Here is a 25,529-nt window from a genome sequence, read left to right on the forward strand (position 1 = left end):
TGGGCACAGGGATGTGCAGCAGAACGAAATAGCCAAATTTTTTGTTAAAGTTCGGCTTTTCACTCTACTGCACATGCGCAGCCACGAGAAGAATGAGGAAGCAGGAAGAGGCTCGCTCCATGGTGCTCACTGGATGAACCCTGGGCCAGTGCAGTTTTCTTCTGATAGTAGCACTGGCCTGGGGTGTCAGGTAAGTAAATTTGATCACTTGGGGGTGCCTAAGTTTTGGCACCCCCAAGTGTAACAGGAATTTCCTTCTCCTTTAAGAAGAAGGAAGCTGGTGGGGAGGCGTAGAAAGATATTCATTCTCTATTATGTTTCAATATCCATTACACCATAATAATACATTTTTATTTTTAAAGCACATATGACATTATTTATTGAAAACAAAGTCTCTTTCAGAAAAGAAACAATGCTTTTTTGTGTTGAGGTTCTGTAAGATTAAAGACAAAATGCCTCGGTTGAAGATTGAGGAACTGTAAATTAAACACTACTAGGGTTGCCCTAAACACAACTGCAGTGGCGGAACTACCGGGGGAGCAGGGGGTGCGAGCGGGCCAGGGCCCGCACCCCCTCAGGGCCCCCGGCAGCTCACGTGCCACTGACAAATGCGGCCGTATGGAGGGGACGGGGCCCGGCTGCGCGTCACGCAGGCCCCCTCTATTGACGCTACTGCATTACTGTCATTGTCAGTTGGGGTTTGAAGCAGTGCCTTGCCTGACAAAGGGGCCTGTGTGCTCCGAAAGCTTGCAATTGTTACTTATTCAGTTAGCCAATAAAAGGTATCACCAAACTTTACATCTTCTGTACACTTTGCGAAGCCAAACACAGTTTGCTACTAGCGCCAATAACTAAAATGGCGACTTAGCATTCATGATCTTCGTGCAAGTTGGACTCTCAGCTATACTTCCTTTGTTTAACTACTACTCAGCTTGGGACTTATGCTGTGAGTTATTTTGAGTACAGCAACTGCGGAAGAATGTGATTTATATAAATAATAATTATAAAATACATGAACGTAGACCCTCTATTTCTGCCCGCTTCTTAGTCACCCTGCGTCACATGCTGGTTTTTCCCAATCGGAAGCAGCGATATCTTGCGGTCGTCATGGAGACGGCCGAAGGGACTCAGCTGAAGGAATGAGCGATGCCTGGCTGGTAGGCAGCCCTGGTAGCGGAGAGAAGAAGCGGAAGGAATGAGATAAGTTACCCCAAGGAGGTGAGTAAGCCAAGGGAGCATGTAGTGGAGCCGGGTGGAGTTTGTGTGCCTGGGAGCGATCTGTATATTCAAACAGGACATGTAACCCTGCTGGGAGGAGCAGCCAGTGAGGCAAGTGGCAAGGGTGATGTAAGTAATCTTCACTAATGGCTTTTGCCTGCTAGAAGCTGAAAGGCCTTTCAATAAAAGCACAGAGAAGCCAAGGATGGGTGTTTAGTGTAGGGCAGGGATGCAGCTTGCGACAATGTCATTGTACTGTGACATTCCACAGGAACCTAACCAGGCTGCCCCTCACACTGGTGTCACATACACTCCCCCCAGTCTATAATGTGCAAAGCATTACAGTTAGAACAGAGATTTTAGGGCTACACCTAAACTGTGGAAAATATATTTTACTTCCTGCTCCCCCCCCAGTGGCTGGGTCTGCTTCCGCCATAGTTATACCCCTAATTATGAATGATTTATGCACCGGGCAAGCACAGCTTTTATAATAGGACAGAAAGGACCTGCACTGTGTCCCCATCTTAAAATGAGTCTGAATTGATTATTTGGGCATTTGCCAGAATACCAAATCCTCTACAGAAGAATAGACCAAATACCAGAGTAAAGCCATACCATAATGTGCACATTAAGATGAGAAAAAATAAAAAATTGCTGTAAACAAAATATTTTCCCAATTATTCAGAGCTTTAATGTGACTTGATGCCTCTGAAATGTCACCTTACATTTAGATGAACGGAAAACACCAGTTGATGTGGGTTGGAGACAGGCCCGGACTGGCAATCTGTGAGTTCTGGCAAATGCCAGCGGGGCTCCTGTAAGATGCCATAGACAGTAACTGTGGAATGGGCTGGTGGAGGACTGGTTGGGCCTCTGTGTACTTGAAATGCCAGGGCCTATTTTGACTCCCAGCCAAGACCTGCTTGGAGAGATATGTGGCATTTACCCACCAGCTGAAATACTCAGCTAATGGATAAAAATGTAGGATTCAGTGTATCCTTAAAAAAATACAGTGATTTGGTAAAATCCCTACACAAATCCTGAAGCCCTTGCATTCTAATAGTTAATATTGTGTACTAAATGTACATTATAGATATGGGATCCATTATCTGAAACCTGTTTTCCAGAACGTTCAGAATTACAGGAAGGCCATCTCCCGAATACTCTATTTTAATCAAATAATTCAACTTTTTTAAAAATGACTTCCTTTTTCTCTTTAATAATAAAACAGTGCATTGAAATTGATCCCAGCTAAGATATAATTATAATTATTCCTTATTGGGCCTCAACCATTTTTATTGGGTGTCATTAATGTTTAAATTATTAATTAGTTGAGTTAAGTTCATTAATTATAGCATTCTGGATAACAGGTCCCATACCTGTATGGTGTAAAAGTTGTTAGATATGTTTAGTATTCTTGTTACAGATGTCCAACCTCCAGCTGTCAGAGTAAAGCTGGCCATAGACGAAACGATCCGATCGTACAAATCGTGGATTCGTACGATTTTCAGACCATGTGTGGAGAGTCCCGACATTTTTGCTGTCAGAGGTGAACATTGGCTGATCTGTTCTTTTACTACTTAATTTGATCAGAATGGTAAGACTATGATCTGAATGGTTAGTGGAGGGTCGGGAGATGGGAAAGTCCGATCGTACGTTAATCGGATCTTTGCGTCTATAGCCAGCTTAATGCTGTGAATTGTTGTTCATTTAGAGCCTGGGGGATGCAAGTTTGCCAACAATAAGTTTTGTTTGTTCACACTCCCCATACATAGTACAAATAATTAGAAAATAATTATTCTACAGTATATCAGAATATTGGACTCAATTATAAAGAAGTCTCAGGGGACACATTGGTTTTGCTTAGTTTACCCCATTTCAGGGGCCCAACAAGCAATACATTTGTTTGGGTGCCCACTTTGGGGCCAGTTTAAACTCTGTGTTATCATTATGGTATGAACAAATGGGGAATATATCTTTGGCACGTGTTCAGGACCTATGTTGATAATACAGGTATAGGATCTGTTATCCAGAAACCTGTTTCCTATAGACACCATTTTATCCAATTTGTCCTTTTTCTCTGTAATAATAAAACAGCAGCTTGTACTTGCTCCTAACTAAAATATAATAAATCCTTATTGGAAACAAAACCTATTGGGTTTATTTAATGTTTACATGATTTTCTAGTAGACTTAATGTATGAAGATCCGAATTACAGAAAGCATTCTGGATAACAGGTGCCATACCTGTAATGGTTAGTGTGCCTTAGGGTGGTGACACACAGGGAGATTAGTCGCCAAGTGTTGGATTTTTGCTGCTGCGTGCGACTTATCTCCCCAAAATACCTTCCCACCGGTAAGAATCTGAATCGCCGGTGGCATGCATGACGTTTCATTTTCTGAAATCGCCTGAAGTTGCCTCACAAGGAAATCAGGCGATTTCGAAAAACCGAAGCGACATGTATGCCATCCCTCTGGTGATTCACCGGCATTTGCTAAAACACAAGTGTCTTAGAAAAACCAGTTATCACTATTGTTTATTTTGTAGCCGTGACACTAAGGGGCAGATTCATTAACTTCGAGTGAAGGATTCGAAGGTAAAAAGCTTTGAATTTCGAAGTTTTTTTGGGCTACTTCGACCATCGAATGGGCTACTTCGACCTTCGACTACGACTATCGAAGGATTCGAAGTAAAAATCGTTCGACTATTCGACCATTCGGAAGGTCCCCATAGGCTTGCCTAAGTTTTTTTGATCGAAGGATATTCCTTCGATCGTTGGATTTAAATCCTTCGAATCGTTCGATTCGAAGGATTTAATCGTTCGATTGAAGGAATAATCCTTAGATCGTACGATCGCAGAATTTGCGCTAAATCCTTCGACTTCGATATTCGAAGTCGAAGGATTTCAATTCCTAGTCGAATATCGAGGGTTAATTAACCCTCGATATTCGACCCTTGATGAATCGGCCCCATAGTTGCTACTAGAAGATCTGTGTGTTTTCACCCTTAGTATGTGTAGGGTTAACTTAGCACATGCTTGACAATCCCACTATTGCACAGCAGAAAAGCCCTCATTTTTTGTGCAGTGTGAATGCATTTGACATGCTAGATGGCATTTATACCTTAAGTTGTCACAAGTATATTTAAAGGAGAAGGAAAGGCTAAAATTAAGTTAGCTTTATCAGAAAGGTCTATATAAATACACCTGTAAACCCTCAAAATAATGCTGAGTCCTCTGTCAAAAGAAACACAGCATTTCTTTCCTTTTATTGTGTACACATGGGCTTCTGTATCAGACTTCCTGGATTCAGCATAAAGCTCCAGGGCAGGGCTTGAGCATGCTCAGTTTGCTGCTCTCCCCCTCCCTCCTCCCATCCCTGCTGTAATCTGTGCTCAGAGCTGTAAGTGAGCAGGGAGAGACTCAGGTAGGAAGTGATGTCACACCAAGCTTATATGGCAGCTTCTATCCTAAACAAACAGAGAGTGTCTAGAGCTGTTTACTCAGGTATGGTAAAGCATTCTGCAGAAAAAATATAGCGTTCTAGCTTGCACTATTGTGGCTAATCTGTTGACAATAAACTGTCTTGGAGCTTTCCTTCTCCTCTAAAGCAGATATTATAAATATATTTGCTTTTTTTGTGGTTCACAACCACCAGACACCACTAACTGAATTTTTTATGTTAGTAATTAATGCAATTCCATAAACGATTTCATTTTACATTCATATTTAATGCCAATATGTAGCAATATTTCAGACGTTAAATCCATATCATCGGCAAAGTGGACAGAAAAGCTGGAAGCCTTTGTCTTATTTTCCAAATGGGCTGGTCGAGATTGAGGGGTTGGTGGGCTTGACTATGATTCAGTTTAAACTAATATTCAGGAGAAGGAGGAGTTGGTCTCACGTTCTATTCTTTGTTGTTATTAACAAAAGTGGTATCATGGGAGTACTGAGGCGGCTGCTTTCTGCCATCATTTATGAGAAGGAAGGAAGCCGAAGAATCCATTAGTCGATTAAATCTTCTGATCCTTCTGTCTAGACTTAATCATTCTGGAGCACTTTTCTCCATAACAGAGTAATTTAAACCTTTCGCCACCAGAGGGCACCTGGGAATAAAACATTTAATGGCAATGTAGATAACCAATGTTTTTAAAACAGGTATGGGATCCGTTATCTGAAAACCCGTTAACCAGAAAGCTCAGAATTACAGAATGGCAGTCTCCCATAGACTCCATTTTATCCAAGTTATCTAAAAAAAGATTTAAATGATTTCCCTTTTTTGGTGCTATATAAATAAAGAGTAATTAAATGATACCATTCAACATGCTGGCAATGCTGAAGGATTTTCCTTAAATTGTCTGCACTCTGCCCATTTGTAAGTCATATGTATAGCTTATAAAAAAGAATTGGCTTTTCAATATGGCGGTTAGTATATTTGTGAGGAAGCTGAACGCAAGAGGCCCTTCTCTGAATATCTTAGGTGGGTGTTTAGAATTAAGGTTCTGTTTATCTTGCCATCATTTGTCTATAATGAAAAGATTTTAGATTGTACGCTGTTGAACAGGGACCTCCTGTAACGGTTATATTGTTGTATGTAATCTGCATGATCAATGTAACTGTAGGCAGCATTATATTATACAGCGCTATGTAATATCATGGTGGATTAAAATACGTGTAAATATAATAATACTAATGAAGTCTCTGAAGGCTTTCTAATCTGGAATCTCTGATATAGAGATTCTAAATATATTAACCCTCAGGGTTAAAGCACATGAGCTATTTACAATTGTAACTGTATCCGTTGTTCCTAAAGTGATGGTTATAAGAATTAAATTTAGTTTAGTGTGCCTTAGGACAAACACTGAAAGCTATTTGTATCTAGATGCAAACAGATCATGTGGTTTAACCTTTACAACAGGGGTCCCCAACCACCGGGCCGTGGGCTGTGCCGAACCGTGGCTCCTGTGGTCCTGGCTGCAGTCTGTAATAGTTCCAAAAACAATGAAACTTTCTACTGATTGCGACAAGGACCAAAATACTGTTTGGACTGTGTTTTTTTGGTAAGCCTGAAATGCACCCATGCATCAGCCCGCCCCCACCTGGTCCTCGGAAAAATTGTCTTGCTTTACAAAATACTTAGACGTTTTCACTGTTTTTCTTCATACTTTTGTTGTATGTACTTTTGTTTTTGTTATTATTAATGTATTTGTTTTTATTTAATAACGTATTCCTTTTTGTTATTTCATCACAAACCATCCGCAGTTATGATATACTAATAGATTTTGCATGGAGCAGGCAATTTAAACATGTTTAGTACATGTTGAAGTAAATTAGCCCCTAACTGCGTTAAATTCTGAGAACTGTCTGATTCCTTAGCTATAGAATATGTTGTTGATTTGTTTTATTTATCTAAATAAATGTGATAAGAACTCACCACAGAAAAACTCACCCATCTTCTATTCATTCTTATGGGATTTTTACAATTGTATTTATCAATAATTCCCAAAAATAATAATATATCATATAATAATATACAAAAAATCCCATAGGAAGAATAGAAAGTGAGTGAGTTTTTCTGTGTTGAGTTGTATATCCTGATGAAGGGAGGTTGTACCCCCCGAAACGTTGATATGATATGGTTGGTGGTGTAAATAAATAAAAGGAAGGGGTGCATGCCTCACTGCAGAAAAATTTGTGTGTGCGGATCCATGAGCAAAAAGCTATTGTTACTGTGGGGGCCTAGCCGGGCTGACGGATGACCAGCACCACTGCTGGAGATTGAGTGAGTAAATTCCGGGTGTGCGGTGTATCTATCACATTAAAATTGAGTTGTAATCTCACATTTTGATAAATCTGCCCCTTATTCTCTGAAGCCTACCAAAATTCTTATATATACTTAAAACTCTTGTGTGCTTCAGACTATTTAACTTCAAGTATTTGTTTTTAGTCTAGCATTTGGTTAGGGGCCCAATTACTTCATAACAAGGGTGAAGATATGGTTTTATTAGTCATCCAGCATCATTTCAACAATATCTACAGGAGAACATAAGTGTTCATTCAGAATTTTAGCATATGTGCCTTCAGGTGGGGGCTATCTGTAACTGCAAGCCATTTCTCATCCTAACTTCCATTCCGGCTGAGCCCCCCATTTATGGCTTTGAACCCTCATTAGGGTCCAGCCCAGCAATTTAGGAACCTTTGTGCTCCTGTTTCCATGGCAAGTTGATACAATATTTAGGGCATACTTAGGCCATCCCAGTTTTTGGAAAGGCTGGGCAGGTTAAAACTGCCTGTCCAGATGAAAAAAAAGTATTTAATAGATAAATGCTGAACTTTTGTTGTAGATATGATGCACACTTGATAACTGTTTTTTTAGGAGGTGCACAGATTCTCCAATTCATTGGAAAAGTGGACAACAATTCTAAGGGGTATGTTTATCAATGAGTGAAGTTAGAGATTGCCACATTAATTTCTATGAGATTTTTAAAAGAATATTTATCAATGGGTGAAAATGAAAGTTCATCCTTTGATAAATACGCCTTTCAAAATCCCATAGAAATGAATGGAGGCGGAATTTCAATCTAGAGGAATCTAGATTGGTGATCTCTAGCTTCACTCTTTGATAAATAAACCGATATGTTTTTTCTTTGTGAATAGAGCTATTATGCATTGTAGGCTTTATCTATCCTTTCTTTGTTAAGATGTCGAAGCAGTAAGTTTTATCCTATGCAGGCCCGGACTGGCAATCTGTGAGTCCTGGCAAATGCCAGAGGGGCTGCTATAAGCTGCCATAGAAAGTCAGTATTTAGTGGGCTGGGGCCTCTGTATACCTAAAATGCCAGAGCCTATTTTAATTCTCAGTCCGGACTTGATCCTATGATCTTATTTTATCTCACCTTTGACCTAAAAGTACATGTTTTCTGATTCTTTTATGGCTTAGCTCAATGTGGTGTCTCCAAATCCATGTGTTGTGTGTGTGTGGTCTGTAGCATATAAACATATTAGCTGGCATTATGTTCAGAATGCAGAAATCAACTATATTAAATAAATAAAAAGATAACTCTCCTTAAAAGTTATTGCAGTTGAGATATAGTATCGGTAGATTTACCGTTTGCTCCTGCTTGCAGTATCAGCATTTACCCGAATTGACTGGCTGCAGCTCCACAATCTGATTATTTCTCGAAGACATAAAAGGAATATACTAGCCCTTTTGGTCTTTGCCTGCAGAGATGCTCATTTCTGTGCTACATGGGCTAGAGTCCTGCAGCAGGTCAGGTACCCGCGGGTTACCCGCAAAAAAAGCAGGCACCCCGCTGAATGAGGGGAGGATTTTCATGTGCGGGTAAAGATGCGGGTCGGGTTGCTGGTCTCATTTAAATTTCTTAAGTTATGTACTATTGTCTATATTTTACTCCTTTTAAAGTTTTACAAAACTTGTTTCTCTGCCGCCCAATTTTGATGATGTCACTTCCAGTTTGCAGCAACATCACTTCCTGTTTGATGGTGGTCGGCAGGTTGCGGGTCGGGTTGCGGATGAGACAGTTGTGGGTCCGGGTCAGGTAGTGGATCAAAGTGGTTAAATATGCGGGTTGCAGTTCGGGCTGTGGGTTGCGGGTTCGAGTCAGGTTTGGGTCTTAGAAATTGGTTCTGCACCGGACTCTAACATGGGCACACAAATACTGTGCTTTTCATGTGATAATTGTGGCTCTATAAAGAATGCAAAAAGTGGCATCTTAAGTCATATTCTTAATAAGTGGCAGCAATAAATTTTATATTTTTTTATTAAATAACTGTACAGGTATAGGACCTGTTATCCAGAATGCTCGGGACCTGTGGCTTTTCGTATAACAGATCTTTCTGTAATTTGGATCTTCATACCTTAAGTCTACTAGAATATCATGTAAGCATGAAATAAACTTAATAGGCTGGTTCTGTTTCCAAAAAGGATTAATTATATCTTAGTTCAGGTTCTGTTTTATTATTACAGAGAAAAAGGAAATCATATTAAACATTTTGATTATTTGGATAAAAAAGTCTGGTTTTGCTTCCAATAAGGATTAATTATATCTTAGTTTGGACCAAGTACAAGGTACTGTTTTATTATTGCAGAGAAAAAAATGAATTATTTGATTAAAATGTAGTCTATGGGAGTTCAGAGCTTTCCGGATAACAGCTTCCCGGATAAGGGATCCCATACCTGTACCTTTAGGTCAGCTGTACCGATATTAGCTGCCTGTCCCTGTAGAAAAAACTATTTAAAAAATGGATATGTTAATTGGAGGGGGGCTATTTTTGGCAATTCCAATTGATGATGGTGGGAAGGTAAGCTGTGGCAGTCCTCGCAATTATGATTTCCTTTAATCAATGGGAAGCAAAATGTAATTTATATAAAGGGCTGGTTTACCTTAAAGTTACCTATTAGTATGTTATAAAATGTGCCGATTCTCAGCAAGTTTTCACTTGGTCTTCATTTTTTATTTGTTCTTATAGTTTTTGAATTATTTGCCTTTGTCTTCTGACTCTTTCAAGCTTTTAAATAGGGACCAGTAACCCCAGCAGCCAAAAAACATTTGCTTTAAGAGGCTATAATTTCATTGTCTTTGCTGCTTTTTGTTCCTTGTTTTTCACTTTTGGCCCTCCTCCATTCATATCCCTTTGTCTTTCTCATACCACTGCCTGGTTGCTAGGTTAAACTGGACCCTAGCAATCTGATAGCTGCTGAATTAGTTCAAAAACAGCAAATAATAAAAAAAACAATTGCATATTATCTCCGAATAGCATTCTCTACTAAAGGTTAACAATACCTTTAAAGGAAAACTATACCCCCCAAACAATGTAGGTCTCTATTAAAAGATACTGAGTAAAATAGCTCACGTGTAAAACCCTGCTTCATGTAAATGAACCATTATCATAATAATATACTTTTTTAGTAGTATGTGCCATTGGGTAATCATAAATAGAAAATTGCCATTTTAAAAAATAAGGGCCGCCCCCTGAGATCGTAAGATTCGCTGTGCACACATACAAACCACATGTAAGGTCACATGAGCCAATTAACAGACAGAGTTCTGCCTTTTGCTTCCTCACTTCTTCCTGTTACAGTTAGTTTTGTAGTATTTCTGGTCAGGTGATCTCTGAGGCAGCACAGATAGAGTCACGAAATGGTGGTTCAAGGCAAGAGATGTAAAAGGGCAATATTTATGTAAATATATATTCCAGTTTGGTAAGATTCTTTAATATGTCATTCAATATGATATAAACTATCTGTTGCTTAAGTATTCATTTTGGGGGTATAGTTTTCCTTTAAGGAATTTTTATTGTTACGTTACCCTCTTTGCATTAACCCTCTTCATTTGTTTAGGTTACAGTTACTAATAAATAGTCACAGTCCTCACACACAAGTTGAATGCCCTCAGCCTTTATTTTTACTTCTTCTTGTTTGGTTTTGTGGCTTGTTTGAATACATGCTGTTACAGCTCTGGTATGGTTAGTTCCACAGCTACTGTATCACGATGCACATAATGCTGTGTGGTAGTGTACAAACCTCAAAATATCATGAACAAACCACAGTGTAGAATGAGAGGAAAAGGTCCCTAAACAAAATAGCAGCAATACCATCCAAAATAAAATAAAGCAAATGGATCAGAGTGATACAGAGCTGCACATGTCTGCAGTAGATGCTTAAAACCCACACAGGCACCACCTAGGTTATACCTTTTGTCTTCTAGTTGATTTAGAGGAGGGCACAAAAAAACATTTGAAGCCTCTCTAATTTGCCTCAGAGGGGAAAAATTCCTTCCTGACTCCAAAATGGCAATGGGACTAGTCCCTGGATCAACTTGTACTATGAGCTATCTCCCATAACCCTGTATTCCTTCACTTGCTAAAAAGCCTTCCAACCCCCTTCTTAGGGCAGAGACTCACACACAGCAATTCGAGGAGATTATTTGCCCCTCTTCTTAGGGGGCGACTAATCTCCCCAAATTGCCTTCCCGCCGGCTAGAATGAAAATCTCCAGCGGGATGGCACTCGGAGCTTTTTGACTAAAGAGACACATGCAATTCGGGAAACTTCCGGCGATTTCGGAAAACTAATCGCTCCGAGTGCCATCCTGCCGACGATTTTCATTTTAGCCGACGGGAAGGCAATTTGGGGGAGATTAGTCGCCCGAAGAAGAGGAGATTTGTCGCCGGGCGACTAATCTCCCCGAATCGCAGCGTGTGTGTCTGCCCTTAATGCTATCTAATATTCTTGGACTATTAGATAATCTTTGATCAATGTCTGTATGACTGATTCATCCATGTGATATATCTGTTATGAGGTAAAGGGGGCCCTGGTCAAAGGTTTAACCTCCAAGGGAGCAGATAAAGATGTAACCGTGTGAGGTTCAGCGTGTACCTTGCAATTATGGAGATCTATATTAAAGCAAGGCTCTTATAATGAAGTCAGAAGCAGTCCTCCAATGCATTTGTATGGCTCTCATCCTGCCCAGGGGCACCAGTGACTTACGTTATGATATCATGTTAGCTAGCAAATACAGAGCATATCACGTTAGCCTACAACACAGAAAAACTGTATTATATTGTATTAACATATCTTTTTGTTGGCTTCACATCCTCCCTTGTATCTCTGCCAGTCGTCAGCATTATTGCAATTATCTGTCTGTGATCTATGCAGCATAATCTGTCTATGCCGATGTTTCTCACTCTCTCTGTTTCCAGCCCTGAATGTCATTATTTTATGTCTTGTCAGTTCTCCTCTACCCACTGTTTCTGTCTCCTGTCACCATTTGTCTTCTTTCTCTCTCAGCCAACCTCCCTCTGTCACGTACATTATAGTAGATGAAGAGAGAGTGTTACAGATATTCATAGAGATTAAGTGAATCTTGCAGCAGAGAAGAAATGACAACCAATATAAACTGCAATCTTGCTCCGGCACTTACCCATATAGCCCCACTACACATAATACAGTATGTATTGGTACTAAAGTTTCTAACTCAATTGGCTTTTGGCAGAGAGCCCAGAACAGCCACCAGGTGCACTTAGATACTTTTGTAACAATTTAAGATAAGCAGGTCTCTTGAGGGAAACTGATTTGCAGCTTAAAGGGCAAGTCACCTTCATTAGCAAAACCACAGAAATGTGTTCAAACTTTCATAACCTGCCAAATTTTATAAAATGAACATGGTAATTAGGCAGTGTGGTCACACAAAGGGGTGTGGTCAAAAAATGTGGGCCCCCAAATCTTTTTTTATTTCAAAGATGTTGAAAGGTATGTGTTGGTGCAATTTAGACTTTATGTTAGTAGATCAGTCCCTTATCCCACTGGTGAGTTATACAAATCCCTTTCTCTTGTTTGTTTGTGTGCTTAGGGAATTCTTTCAACTAGTGTGGTGTACCTATCATTTATTGCTCTCAACTTTGTTTTCTTGCAGATTTCACCATTTTCTGTATCTAAACAGAAACATGATGCTAATTAAAGGTTCCTTTAAATACTCTGGTGGTGAAGAATATCATGGAGAATGGAAAGAAGGTTGGTAGAGTTAAAGTTGTTTATCAAGGGAAATACAGAATTATGGTCTTTTTTTCTGCAATTAAATATAAGTTGTGTTTCGCAGAGAATGTGAAAAGCATTTAACTAATGTAAATGTAGCATAACAGGGCCGGGACAGGTAGTTTCAGTGCATTGTACAGGTATGGGACCCGTTATTCCCCCAAATTACGGAATGCCCATCTCCCGTAGATTCCATTTTATCCAAATAATCCAAATTTTTAAAAATGATATCCTTTTTCTCTGTAATAATAAAACAGTATCATGGACTTGATCAAAATTAAGATATACTTAATCCTTATTGGAAGCAAAAACAGCCTATTTGGTTTATTTTTTTTTTTTTTATTATTTTCTAGTAGATGAAGATCCAAATTACAGAAAGATCCGTTCTCTGGAAAATCCCAAGTCCCGAACATTCTGGATAACAGGTCCCATGCCTGTATTGCCAAAAGTATACAATATCCAGTATCCAAAAGTATCCAGTCTCCAATGTCGTCATGTTGTATGTGACGTTACGACACTGTGGCGCAAATATCAAAAGAAATAGATTCCCATTCAGTGCCCAATTGTTGGACTTACCTAGTAAGCTAACCTACTACTTGATCACTGTCAGCAGCCACATCCACTGCCTGCATACTAACTATTTATTTATTTAACCCTTCAAATACTGTTTTTAATTTGATCCGTGTTCCATCTTGTTCTCCTGTGTCCGACCCAAAAGGACATATGGCTCTGACACACTGGAAGGAACATGAGCACTATTTGCCAGAAAACATGTTTTTCCTGCAGTAAGTAGCCACATACAAGCCTAGCATCACCATCTACAGTGGAACACATCAGTGTGGACTAAAGGCTATCACTGTTGGACTCTAGAATTAGAAACAGGAGAACACTACCTGACTGACTATAAAGTTTGTAAAGTTTGGAAAAGGAGTAATAGTTTGCAGTGATATTCTTGATAATTTCGAGGTTTCTACTTTTTGGTAACAGTTTGGGAAAAGACTTATTGGATAGAGTGTAAGAATTTGATTGGCCTGCATCAAGTGCTGAACTCAACCCAAGTGAATACCTGTGAGATGAATTGGAACCCGACTGTGAGCCAGGCCTAATCATGAACACCAGTGCTTAAACTCACTAATGGTTCTGAGAATGCAATCCAAACAAAAACATTCCAGCATTCAGTAGAAACCCTACCTGAAAAATGTAGGCTGTTATACAGGTGTGGGACCTGTTATCCAGAATGCTAGGGACCTGGGGCTTTCCGGATACCGGATCTTTCCATAATTTGGATCTTCATACCTTAAGTCTACTAGAAAATCATGTAAATATTAAATACACCCAATAGGCTCGTTTTGCTTCCAATAAGGATAATTACAGTATATCTCAGTTTGGATCATATACAGGGTATTGCTTTATTACTACAGAGAAAAGGGAAATCATTTTTAGAAATTTGAATTATTTGGATAAAATGGAGTCTATGGGGCAAATTTAATAAAGGGTGGTGTGACTAACGCGGGCGAAAATTCACCAGCGTGACATAATTTCGGTACTTCGCCAATTTACTAACAGTCGCTGCCATAACTTCGCTAGCAAAGGAGATAGACTCTAGCGGTACTTCACTCCCTAACGCCAGGCGAATTTGCGCTCTGCTGAATGGACGTAACTACGCAAATTCACTAAGATACGGATTTTACTGAACGTCACCTCTTGCGTCAGACTTGCCTTCGCCACCTTAGACCAGGCGAAATGCAATAGAGTAGATAGGAGTTCCTAATAAAATAGTTGAAACATTTTCTAAGTCCCAAAAAACGCTAGGGTCTTTTCCTTTTTCAGGGTGATAGGCTGAAAAAAAGTGTAAATTTTTTTGGGGTAACCGGCTTCCCCCCTACATTTCCTAACATATGGAATATAAACTATACACTGGGCTCATGTGTAGGGCAATATAACAACTCTATTTTATTTTATTAAGGTTTCCAGCAATAGGCGGCTGTAAATATATGGATGGGACAGTAGACATTGGCAAATCCAGTTACCCGCAAAGACATTAAACCTGATATACTGGCTTTGCACCGCAAACCATCACGGGGACTATTGTACCCGCGGGAGATAGTAACCTTCACTAAGCTGCAGCACGCTATTCAGTGTTATATAACCAGGATTTTCTTCTCTGCAATATCTTGCGGATGTGAATTATAAGGATGCACTTTCGTTCCCTCACATGAACAATTGGATTTACATGTGTATCTACTAACGCTTGATTGGAATACTGGCTGTTGAGCCACCTAGACATAATCAAATTTCCACCAAATCCTACATAGAGGAGTCCTCTTTATAAGTGGTTATTTGGGGTTAAAGGGATCCCTGAACCCAGCGCAGCGCTGTTTTTTATTTATTTTAAATGGTTTTAAGTATCTGTGGCATGGTAGTTAAATAAATATCGCCTTTTATCTTTACTCCTTAATACGATTATGTGTGTATTTTGCAAATAATTGGGCCCATATTATTGGAGGATAAGTCCCATCTGGTTTTGTTGAAATTTTGAAAAGTATATGTGGACACCTCCAATTAGGCCATTTCAAATTGGAGAGACACCTTGCGCAATCAATTTAAGTATATAAGTTTCCAGGCTTGTGTAATGTGATGTATTTGCTGCAACATATACATCCATTGAACTTTAACTTCCCGCCGTATGCAAATTAGGCAATGCTAGTGCAACATCGCCAGCGTTCGGCGCCCTGGACGCAACTTCAGACTTTAGTGAATTAGCGTTGTCCTGGCGAATCTACTCCTGGCGAAGTGTTGCGCTGTGAGGTTAGTAAATTTGCCCCTATAGGAGATGGCCTATTCGTAATTCTGAGCTTTCTGTATAACGGGTTTCCAGATAACAGATTCTATACCTGTACCAGTAAATGGAGTCATAATGAATGCCCTTGGCTTCATGATGAGATATCGGACATAGATGCTTTTGTTAAATGCCAATATAGTGTACATGGTGCTAATTCAAGCTTTCTCAGCATTATATGCCATCAGTCTTGTGCTGTGAAACACAGTGCTGGCATTATTGGTTAATTAATCTGCACTAATTCTGATATAAGGCAGCACCATTCTAGTGATGCACATTCATCGGACGCAATGTATTTACTTTATGTATGTACTCCAGCTATACCCAATATGTTTTGCTATAAGGTTCATTAAAAGGAAAACTGTAGAAAAGGTAAAGATGGTCCTAAAGGGGAATCTAAACTTATTTAGAATGATACTCTGAGCACTTGTGCAATTTACATTTATTTTTATTTTTTAAGTTGTTTCTGAGATAGCCTTATACTGCTACCCATATTATGTACAGTATGTGCTCTCTGTGCACTTGCTGTATTCCGTTAACCTTTATATTGCTGACTTTCAGTTGAACCAAAAGCCTGCTATTAGCAGTCTAAAAATGCAAATATCTGAGAAAGTGATATGAATAGAAAATAAATGTAAACTGCAAAAATTCTTAGATAAGAATCCTGAGTAAGCTAACATCAATTTATTTTTTGGGTTTAAATTCCCTGTAATAGAATATTCTTAAACATTTATGAATAAAAAAACATTTATACTATAAGTAACATATTTTATATATAAAATATGTGTTTAGTTGCGTGACATGCAGACATAGGGGCTTATTTATTAAAGTCGAATGCCAAAAACTCGAAAAAATCTATTTTTTTTACTATAAAATCTGAATTTACAGTGCAAAAAAAAAATAGAATTTTATTTAAACCCTGAGGGTGTTAAAAGTCAGAATAAAAAAGTACTCCAACTCAGACCTGCCAAGTTCATGTAGAAGTCAATGGGAGAAGTCTCGAAGATATCCTGATGTGTGCTGGGTTGGTTTCGTGCAATAATCCGAAGATTTTGTGGTTTTTGGGCAAAAATTCAGGTGTACTATTTGGGGTTTTTTTCCACTATTTTTTTTCATGTTTTTTCCTGCACAGGAAATTTTCAGAAAAATGCATTGATAAATAAAGGGGAAAAACTGTGTGGATTTGGTCGGAGTAGTTTTCCTGAAAATACTCAGATATTTTCTGATGAGTAGCCAAAAATGTAATTGTATGATATGTGGAAAATTGGTAGTTTCTCTGTAGTTCAGAATCACCCAGCAAGCAACAACAAATATTTCACTTACTTAACCAGTCCCTCCTGTTGTATCAACCAGGCAATGAACCCAAATATGGTTTATTACTGGTCTGTGTTTAGGAGGTTAGGGAGCGGGTAACTAGGGTCCCCCTACAGCATCTTTCATCTAAAAACAACCTTGAGTCAACATTTAGCCCCATGAGACAAAGACGCAGCTTTTGTGCTCATGCAAATTTTAAAATGAAAAGCAGCCCAAGACATACCTTATCTGACTAGGATCTACTTTGTGAGAATATCTCTGAAAAAGTGAGTTCACTGGTAGACATTGTTACAGTAGAGTGCACGCTGCTTTGGAATGCTACTTTAAATGAAATTAAAATAAAAATACTCTTGCGGTGTGTACAAGTCATAAAGTAGTTTCTTATGCCCCTTATGAATAATGCACTTCTGTACTACAGGTTTTGATTTAACAGAGAATGCTCTGTATTAAAGCAAACTTGTCTTGCTTTTACAGGCCGGAGGCACGGAATTGGTCAGTTGCTATTTGCTGATGGAAGCATCTACGTGGGTCAGTTTGAAAATGGGCTTTTCAGCGGATGTGGTGTTCTGACCTTTCCAGATGGCTCAAGGTTAACAATAAATTAATTAATTAATGCTCGAGATTGGCATTTTGCTATTGCACAGTCACAGTGGACAAACTGACTCATTTTACGCATACAATGTATTTTCTGGATTTTGGTTTTGTAACCGGCAAAGCAAATAGTCTTGCTGTAGTCCAGCATCTCCAATGTTAAGGGGTAATTCACCTTATAATATATTTTTAGGATGGCTTTTAGGCTGCATAATTGTAAGGCAGTTTTTAGTTGGTCTTAATTTTTTACTTGTTGTTTTTTAATACATTTTTTGACCTGCTCCTCTCAGGAATGAAGTTCTAACTATTGTTGGTGTTAATTCTAGTTGCTAGGTGTTACTAGAATTACTGTTACTGTAGCAAATGGAAGCAGTCTTGAAATAAAATTGAACGATGACAAAAAAAAACAATAAAATTAAAGAATAACAATAATTTAAAGCCCAATAATAGTCTTTTATTTGGTGCCCCTTACAACCAGATGGCACTTTTAGCTGGAGGTTGTTCACTTTTGAGTTAACTTTTTGTATGATGTAGAGAGTGATTTTCTGAGACAATTAGAAGTTGGTTTTCATTTTGTATTATTTTTTGAGTTATTTAGTTTAATATTCAGCAGCTCTCCGGTTTTCAATTTCAACAATCTGGTGGCTAGTGTCCAAATTACCCAAGTAACCATGGATTGATTTGAATAAGAGACTGGAATTTGTTTCTTAGGTGGGAACAGTGACCCCCATTTGAAAGGTAGAAAGAATTAGAAGAAAAAGGCAAATAATTAAAAAACAATAAAAAAAAATAATATAGACAAATTAAAAAGTTGCTTAGAATTGGCCATTCTATAACATACTAAAAGTTAACTTAAATTTGACCCACCCCTTTAAGCCAGAATAATTTAAAAATACAAATAAAATATATAATAAAAAGGTGAACTTCCCATTTAAAGGGGTTGTTCCTTGTTCACCTTTAAGTTGACTTTTAGTATGATGTAGAAAGTTATATTCTGAGACAATTTGCAATTGGTTTTCATTTTTTATTATTTAAGGTTTTTGAGTTATTTAGCTTTTATTTAGCAGCTCTTCAATTTGCATTATAAAAAATCTGGTAGCTAGGGTCCAACTTACTCTAGCAACCATGCATTGACTTTAATAAAAGACTGGAATATGAATAGGAGATGGCCTTGCTAGAAAGATGAGAAATAAAAATTAGCAATAACAAAAAATTTGTAGCCTTACAGAGCATTTGCTTTTTAGATGGGGTCAGCGAAGCCCATTTAAAAGCTGGAAAGAGTTAGAAAAAAATGCATATTGTGGGAAATAAATAATGAAAAACAATGGAAAAGTTGCTTAGAATTGGCCATTCTTTGACATACTAAAAGTTTACTTAAAGGTGAACCACCCCTTTAAAGTAGAATTTCTCAATAAAACTTTTCTGGGTCAGTGGTTCAGTGAATTCTAGAGAATCTCTTATGGACGACTGTTGTTGCTTCTCTTCGTTAGACCAGATAATTGTAGAATTTGTGCTAAGGGGCATTGAAGACCATGTAGTGACTAATAGTTGCCAGTGTTCTATTAATACACTTTATTGGCAGTGTATAGTTGGCAGTTGCTTGTTTGTACAGAGCCTATCTCACCCCAATAGTAACATAGTAAGTTAGTAAAAAAAAACACACACATTCATCAATTTCAACCTTTTAAGCCTATATATAACCTGCCTAACTGCTAGTTGATCCAGAGGAAGGCAAAACTATTTGAAGGCTCTCCAATTTGCCTCAGATGGGGAAAAAGTCCTTCCTGATAAATAGTTCAGTCCTTGCTAGGTATAACCTATTATACGTGCTAGGTATAATAAACAAATAAACAGCACAGATTTCTCCTGAGGGTATGGTGTTGGTGGCAGGGCCGGGCCACGCCGATCAGGCGCCCAAGGCAAGCCTGCGGACGATGCGCCAGCGTAGCCTGAGTGCGCATGCACAAGGCAGCGCTCGTGTGCACATGCGCAAGAAAGATGTGGTTTTTCGTCTTCTTGCGCTCCTGCGCATGCGTGAATTGCCACGAACGTGCGCATGCGTGAATTGGTGCGAGCGTGCAGGAGCGCGCATACGCAGGAGCACAAGAAGATGGAAAAAACACAGAGAGTCAGGCACCGGTCTGGGGGTAGGCGACAGAGGAGGTACGTGCCTGGCGCCCCCCCCAGCTTTGCGCCCTAGGCACGTGCCTACTCTGCCTACCCCTAGTTCCGGCCCTGGTTGGTGGTTTATTAACAGACTCTTTACAAAATCAGCTGTATATTGGTTCTGTGTTATAAGCCCCAATTCCCATCTCTCAGTAGGCATTTCCCTTTGACAGCTATAGAGAAAGAGTATGAGTGGTCTCTCTCACTGACACAAGTGGTGTCCTTCACTGAAACTGAAGTGACTCATTATTAGACCTGCAAGGCAAGGAACTCTATCTGACAGGGAGCTGAACATTAAACAAAAACATTATTATTTCCCATGGCTCTAGTTATGTCCAGTTCAAAAATACCAGCTTTGAGGAACTTCTTTTTGAAACAGAAACGACTTTTAAAAATATCCTTTACATCAGTTTATAAGCTAAAGTCAATAGGTGATAAATTGGACAATGATCAAATTTGGTCCATTTAAAAGAGTTTCTATCTAACATTGATAAGTCTGGACTTGCTGAGTAATCTTGGAAACGTTTCGTAACTCATCCAAAGGGCTTCTTCAGTTCAACTGAGTGATAGCTATCACATTGAAGTTTGAATCTCATTAAAAGTGCAAGGCAGAGGCGGGCCAGGCAACCCGGGCACCCAAGGCAACCCAGCTGCCAGCTCGCCGCCCTCGCTTCCCGCGTCACACGCGCATGCGCAGTAGTAATGCTGGCGCGCATGCGCAATCACGACACAGGATTGATCAGTAACAACGCTCACACATGCGCAGTAATGCTGCTCGCGCGCATGCACAATATCGTTCGGGGGACATAGCCTACCCGGAATTCCAGGTGAGTTCAGTCTAGGGGTAGGCAGAAGAGGTAGCTGCCCAGCGCCCCCTAATCATTGCGCCCTAGGCAGCTGCCTCTTCTGCCTACCCCTAGTTCCGGCCCTGGTGCAAGGGAATTCCCTACCACTGAAAAAACCCATTTGTAGGAGTTTTAAAGGAGAAGGAAAGGTTAAAACTAAGTAAGCTTTATCAGAAAGGTCCACCTAAATATACCAGTAAACCCTCAAAGTAATGCTGCTCTGAGTCCTCTGTCAAAAGAAACACTGCATTTCTTTCCTGTTTTTTTATCTACCTGTTAGTAAATTAACTAACAAGTTAATAACCCAATCCCATTATTACATGAATTTCTCAGTAATTGTTACAGGCCCTCTGTTTCAGATTCTAGAACTGAAATATGTATGTGTATGCTTTTCAGGTATGAAGGGGAGTTTGTTCAAGGAAAATTTCAAGGCACTGGTGTTTTCACCCGCTATGATAACATGAAATTTGAGGGAGAATTTAAAGGGGGCCGGGTTGAAGGGTATGGTAGGTAGAAATCTTTGATCATTTCTATGTGCATTTCTCTGTATCTGTATGATTTGAAGCAGGCGTATTTGCTCTATAGAATATTGTACTTGTGCAAGGCTCTTATAACACAGTGCCCTCTGGTGACATCGAAAGTAATGAAAGTAATGAAGTTCTTGCTTGGCTAAAACAAACAATAGCTTTTGAACTCAGCATCTCTCATAGGCATAGAACGTTTAACGTTTACTTAGCAAATCCAGCCATACATTTAAGGGTCTGAAAGTTTAAAAATTTAACATTATTTTTATTTTCATCCAATCATTTCATTTCAATCATTTCATTTTAATGCTATTACATATGTGAAAGTGTCTCATTTTTAAAGTTGGGACACTGTAAAATGTGAATAAAAGGGAAACGCCATGTTTAATTGCAAATAGTACAAAGACAGCATAGCAAGCAAACTGAAAAGTTGGGACTGGCAACAAACGAATGGAAATATTGAAAAATGTTGGAACAAGAGGCGAGCATCAAATTCAAAACATGCATTTATATTTGAGGTATCAATACCTTTTCTTAGTTTCGATATTTGATATACATAGTTACATAGTTACATAGTTGAATTGGGTTGAAAAAAGACAAAGTCCATCAAGTTCAACCCCTCTAAATGAAAACCCAGCCTCCATACACACACCCCTCCCTACTTTTAATTAAATTCTATATACCCATACCTATACTAACTATAGAGCTTAGTATCACATGTATATGTTATCTCTGTACTATTTGCATTCATACTGTATAAGCTTTAAATCACTTGCAAACAGGGATGTACCGAATCTACTATTTTGGATTTGGCCGAATCCTTTGTGAAAGATTCGTCTGAATACCGAACACAATCCAGACCCTAATTTGCATATGCAAGTCACCGATGGGTGGGAAAAAATTGTTTTACTTCCTTGTTTTGTAAAAAAAAAAAGTCACATGATTTTAAGGATTCGGATTTGGTTCAGCCAGGCACAATGATTCCGCCGAATCCTGCTGCATCCATACTTGCAAATCATCCCATTCTTGTATTATTTGTACTTTTTTTAATGGGGTTTTCAAAATGGGTTTGTATTTTTTGCTTATATTTTTACCAGTTGTATAACTGTATTTACTGTATTGAAATAACAATATATCATTGTCGCAACTGCAGCTTTAATACATATGCCCTATCTGTTGTACATGTTGCAGTTCTAAACACAAAAATAGCAGGAGAACAAATATTTTCTTTTGTTTCTGTTTTTGTGTACACAGGACTGTTGACATTTTCTGATGGTTCCAATGGGATTAAAAGAAACGAAGGCTTGTTTGAGAATAACAAACTAGTAAGGAGAGAAAAATGTCAAACAACAATTCAGAAGGCTTTAAGTGCCTCGAAAACTGCCTGCTCTATTGCAGTGAATCAAGTGTAATGGGAGAGAGTCATCCTTTATATCGCACGTTTCTTCCTTTGTTTTGGCTTGTTTACACTGTTTCCTGAACAGCCCGAGATCATCATTTCTTCTCCTTAACACTGGTAAAGTTGTCAGGAGAATGGAAATGGTTTGCTTAATGTTACAGACAGAACTACATTACAGCTCCACTAAGTGCAATGGAACACAGACAGTGCCTCGAACTGAAAGCTGACTTCTGCACCCGCAACGGAGGAAAATGGAAGAACGCTTCTAATGAAATGAGCAAATTCTTACAGTTTTCTACATAAAAAATCACTGTCTTCACGATTCAGAAGTTAGTACTTGCAAATCAGAATTAAGAAACATTCACTGGGGTTATTTAAATGCATGTGTTTTATAATTATGTTTTATAATATACAGTACAGTACTGTTCCACTAACTGAATGCTTTATTCACTCATATGTTCTGTATCATGCTTAAGCCATTACCTGCATATTACTATTAATGCAAAGGAAAGTCTCAAACCTCTGATATATTAACTATGCAGGTACATGTTGAGAAGAATGGAATACCTTAGTACTGTTCCTCATAGAAATTATTATACATACACAGTTTAAGAAAGAGGAGGATATGGTCATTCCTTCCCAAAAAGTTGATAGGTACCTGTAATGAAATGAAAATCTGAATGCTTACATTACAGTACAGAGCAACACAGAAATTTGCTTGCCATTATAGTCTGGCTGTTCTTGGACATTAATTCATAGGTAAACAACCCCTTTAATTATTGGACTGTCCCTTCTTCTAAATTTAAACCGTTGCTTAATTATTAAGGAAAGTGACCCTGCAACCAAAAAAAAGTTAAAATACCTACTGGACAGCTAAGGAAAATAGAACCCAATAAATGAAATGACCACTCCCAGTGGCGGAACTATCGGGGGAGCAGGGGGTGCGAGCGGGCCAGGGCCTGCACCCCCACAGGGCCCCCGGCAGCTCACACGCCACTGACAAATGCGGCCGTACGGAGGGGGGCGGGGCCGGCTGCGCATCACGCACCAGGGCCCGCCGCCCTCTAGTGACACTACCTGACCACTCCTTCTTCATCTTCACATTCATTTAATTTTTTTGGCAGTTTGCTTGATTTCTGACCTAACTGCTGTTTATGCACGGGGACCCTTAAAGTAACCAGTTTGGCAGATCTTGCCCTAATTGCAGGCAGAAACGTACGGTCAACATTTCTACCAAGCGACCGGTAAATTTGACAATCCAAATATGTAGCTAGCTTGCACTGATTTCCTGATTATCATCTTATGAAATGATAGGACAGGGATATTACTGCCCATGGCCCATGCGCAACCAGCTTAATCTTCTTGCTCCAAAGAACTTGACTATTGATAAAATGACGAAACACACAGCCAAACAGAGTGTCACCAGTGTCACCAGCCCTCACTAGCAAGATTCCTTAACAGGAGCAACTCTTTGCGCTCCATTCTGTAAGCGCAAGACTTGTGTCCATAGCCTGCCTGCACAAATTCCTGGGGTTGAGCCAAAAACCTGCAAACAACATACCCCCATACAGAAACTAGAGATTACTTGAGTTTTTGACTAGTTGAATGTATTTGTATATAATACACAAAAGCCAGGAATATCCTGTAAATTATATCCTTATAAACGGTGAGTTCTGATGTCATCAGTTATAAACGGTGAGTAGTGATGTCATTTCTGTCACATGACTCACTGAAATTTGTGTATTATAATAAATAAAGTACCCCCAGTTGCAAAATATGAGGATATTAGAAGTTACCTCGGAGTTCCATGACCTGTATAAAAACACTCGGCCTTCGGCCTCGTACTTTTTATATGGTCATGAAACTCCTCGGTAACTTATAATATCCTTATATTTTACAAGAGGGGGTACTTTATTCACTTTATATTCACCATTCACAGTACAGTGATATAATGCATTTGTTCAGTATCAGGTCTGTATTCGTTTTTGAAAGGGATCATATACTTGTAGGAAATCGTACTGTGCCTTAAGGCAGTTCATCTCAGAAATATAAAATATTTCCTCAATACAAACAATTTAAAGGGATACTGTCATGGGAAAAAATTTTTTTTCAAAATTAATCAGTTAATAGTGCTGTTCCAGCAGAATTCTGCACTGAAATCCATTTCTCAAAAGAGCAAACAGATTTTTTTATATTCAATTTTAAAATCTGACATGGGGCTAGACATTTGGTCAATTTCCCAGCTGCCCCCAGTCATGTGACTTGTGCCTGCACTTTAGGAGAGAAATGCTTTCTGGCAGGCTGCTGTTTTTCCTTCTCAATGTAACTGAATGTGTCTCAGTGGGACATGGGTTTTTACTATTGAATGTTGTTCTTAGATCTACCAGGCAGCTGTTATCTTGTGTTAGAGAGCTGTTATCTGCTTACCTTCCCATTGTTCTTTTGTTTGGCTGCTGGGGGGAAAAAGGGAGGGGGTGATATCACTCTAACTTGCAGTACAGCAGTAAAGAGTGATTGAAGTTTATCAGAGCACAAGTCACATGACTTGGGGCAGCTGGGAAATTGACAATATGTCTAGCCCCATGTCAGATTTCAAAATTGAATATAAAAAAATCTGTTTGCTCTTTTGAGAAATGGATTTCAGTGCAGAATTCTGCTGGAGCAGCACTATTAACTGATTCATTTTGAAAAAAAAATATTTTTCCCATGACAGTATCCCTTTAATTTGTTCAGAGATACAGCTTCAAATATTAGGTGTCACTTACTATAAGAAGGGCAGTGTGCAGATTTCAAAAGATGGGTGCTAAGCACTTTTGTTTTTGTAAAGTGCCTTTCCTGTATTACCTTCCCTGCCTTATGGCAGGCAGTAAGGACAAGGTTGACCTGCACCCCTAATGCTGCACCTTGGACCCCAGTCAGATTGGGGGAAGAAATGCTAAATGAAAGAGCACGTCCCTCGGCATCCTATGGTGTTATATTTCATCTTCCCCTGTCATTGTAAGTGACCACAAAAAAATCTTTGTACAAAACAGAAGCTACACTAAACACTTTTAAATACCAATAAAAGCGATTCATGTAT

At 39.0% G+C, this 25,529-nt stretch overlaps 1 protein-coding gene across 2 annotated transcripts; it reads left to right on the forward strand.

The window, feature by feature from the left end:
• The first annotated feature begins 1,094 nt into the window (after positions 1-1,094).
• morn4.S (MORN repeat containing 4 S homeolog) lies at positions 1,095-24,113 on the forward strand. Of its 2 annotated transcripts, none has more exons than XM_018227540.2 (5): positions 1,095-1,218; positions 12,654-12,751; positions 17,400-17,514; positions 20,924-21,033; positions 22,306-24,113. In XM_018227540.2, exons 2-5 carry the CDS (start codon positions 12,685-12,687, stop codon positions 22,461-22,463), a joined length of 450 nt encoding a protein of 149 aa, XP_018083029.1. In that variant the 5' UTR covers positions 1,095-1,218; positions 12,654-12,684; the 3' UTR covers positions 22,464-24,113. The 2 variants fall into 2 exon arrangements, with proteins under 2 accessions (XP_018083029.1, XP_018083028.1); XM_018227539.2 differs by having other exon boundaries at positions 1,101-1,347.
• Positions 24,114-25,529: the final 1,416 nt, after the last annotated feature.

The sequence above is a fragment of the Xenopus laevis genome, chromosome 7S, assembly GCF_017654675.1.
Source record: "Xenopus laevis strain J_2021 chromosome 7S, Xenopus_laevis_v10.1, whole genome shotgun sequence".
Lineage (NCBI taxonomy): Eukaryota > Metazoa > Chordata > Amphibia > Anura > Pipidae > Xenopus > Xenopus laevis.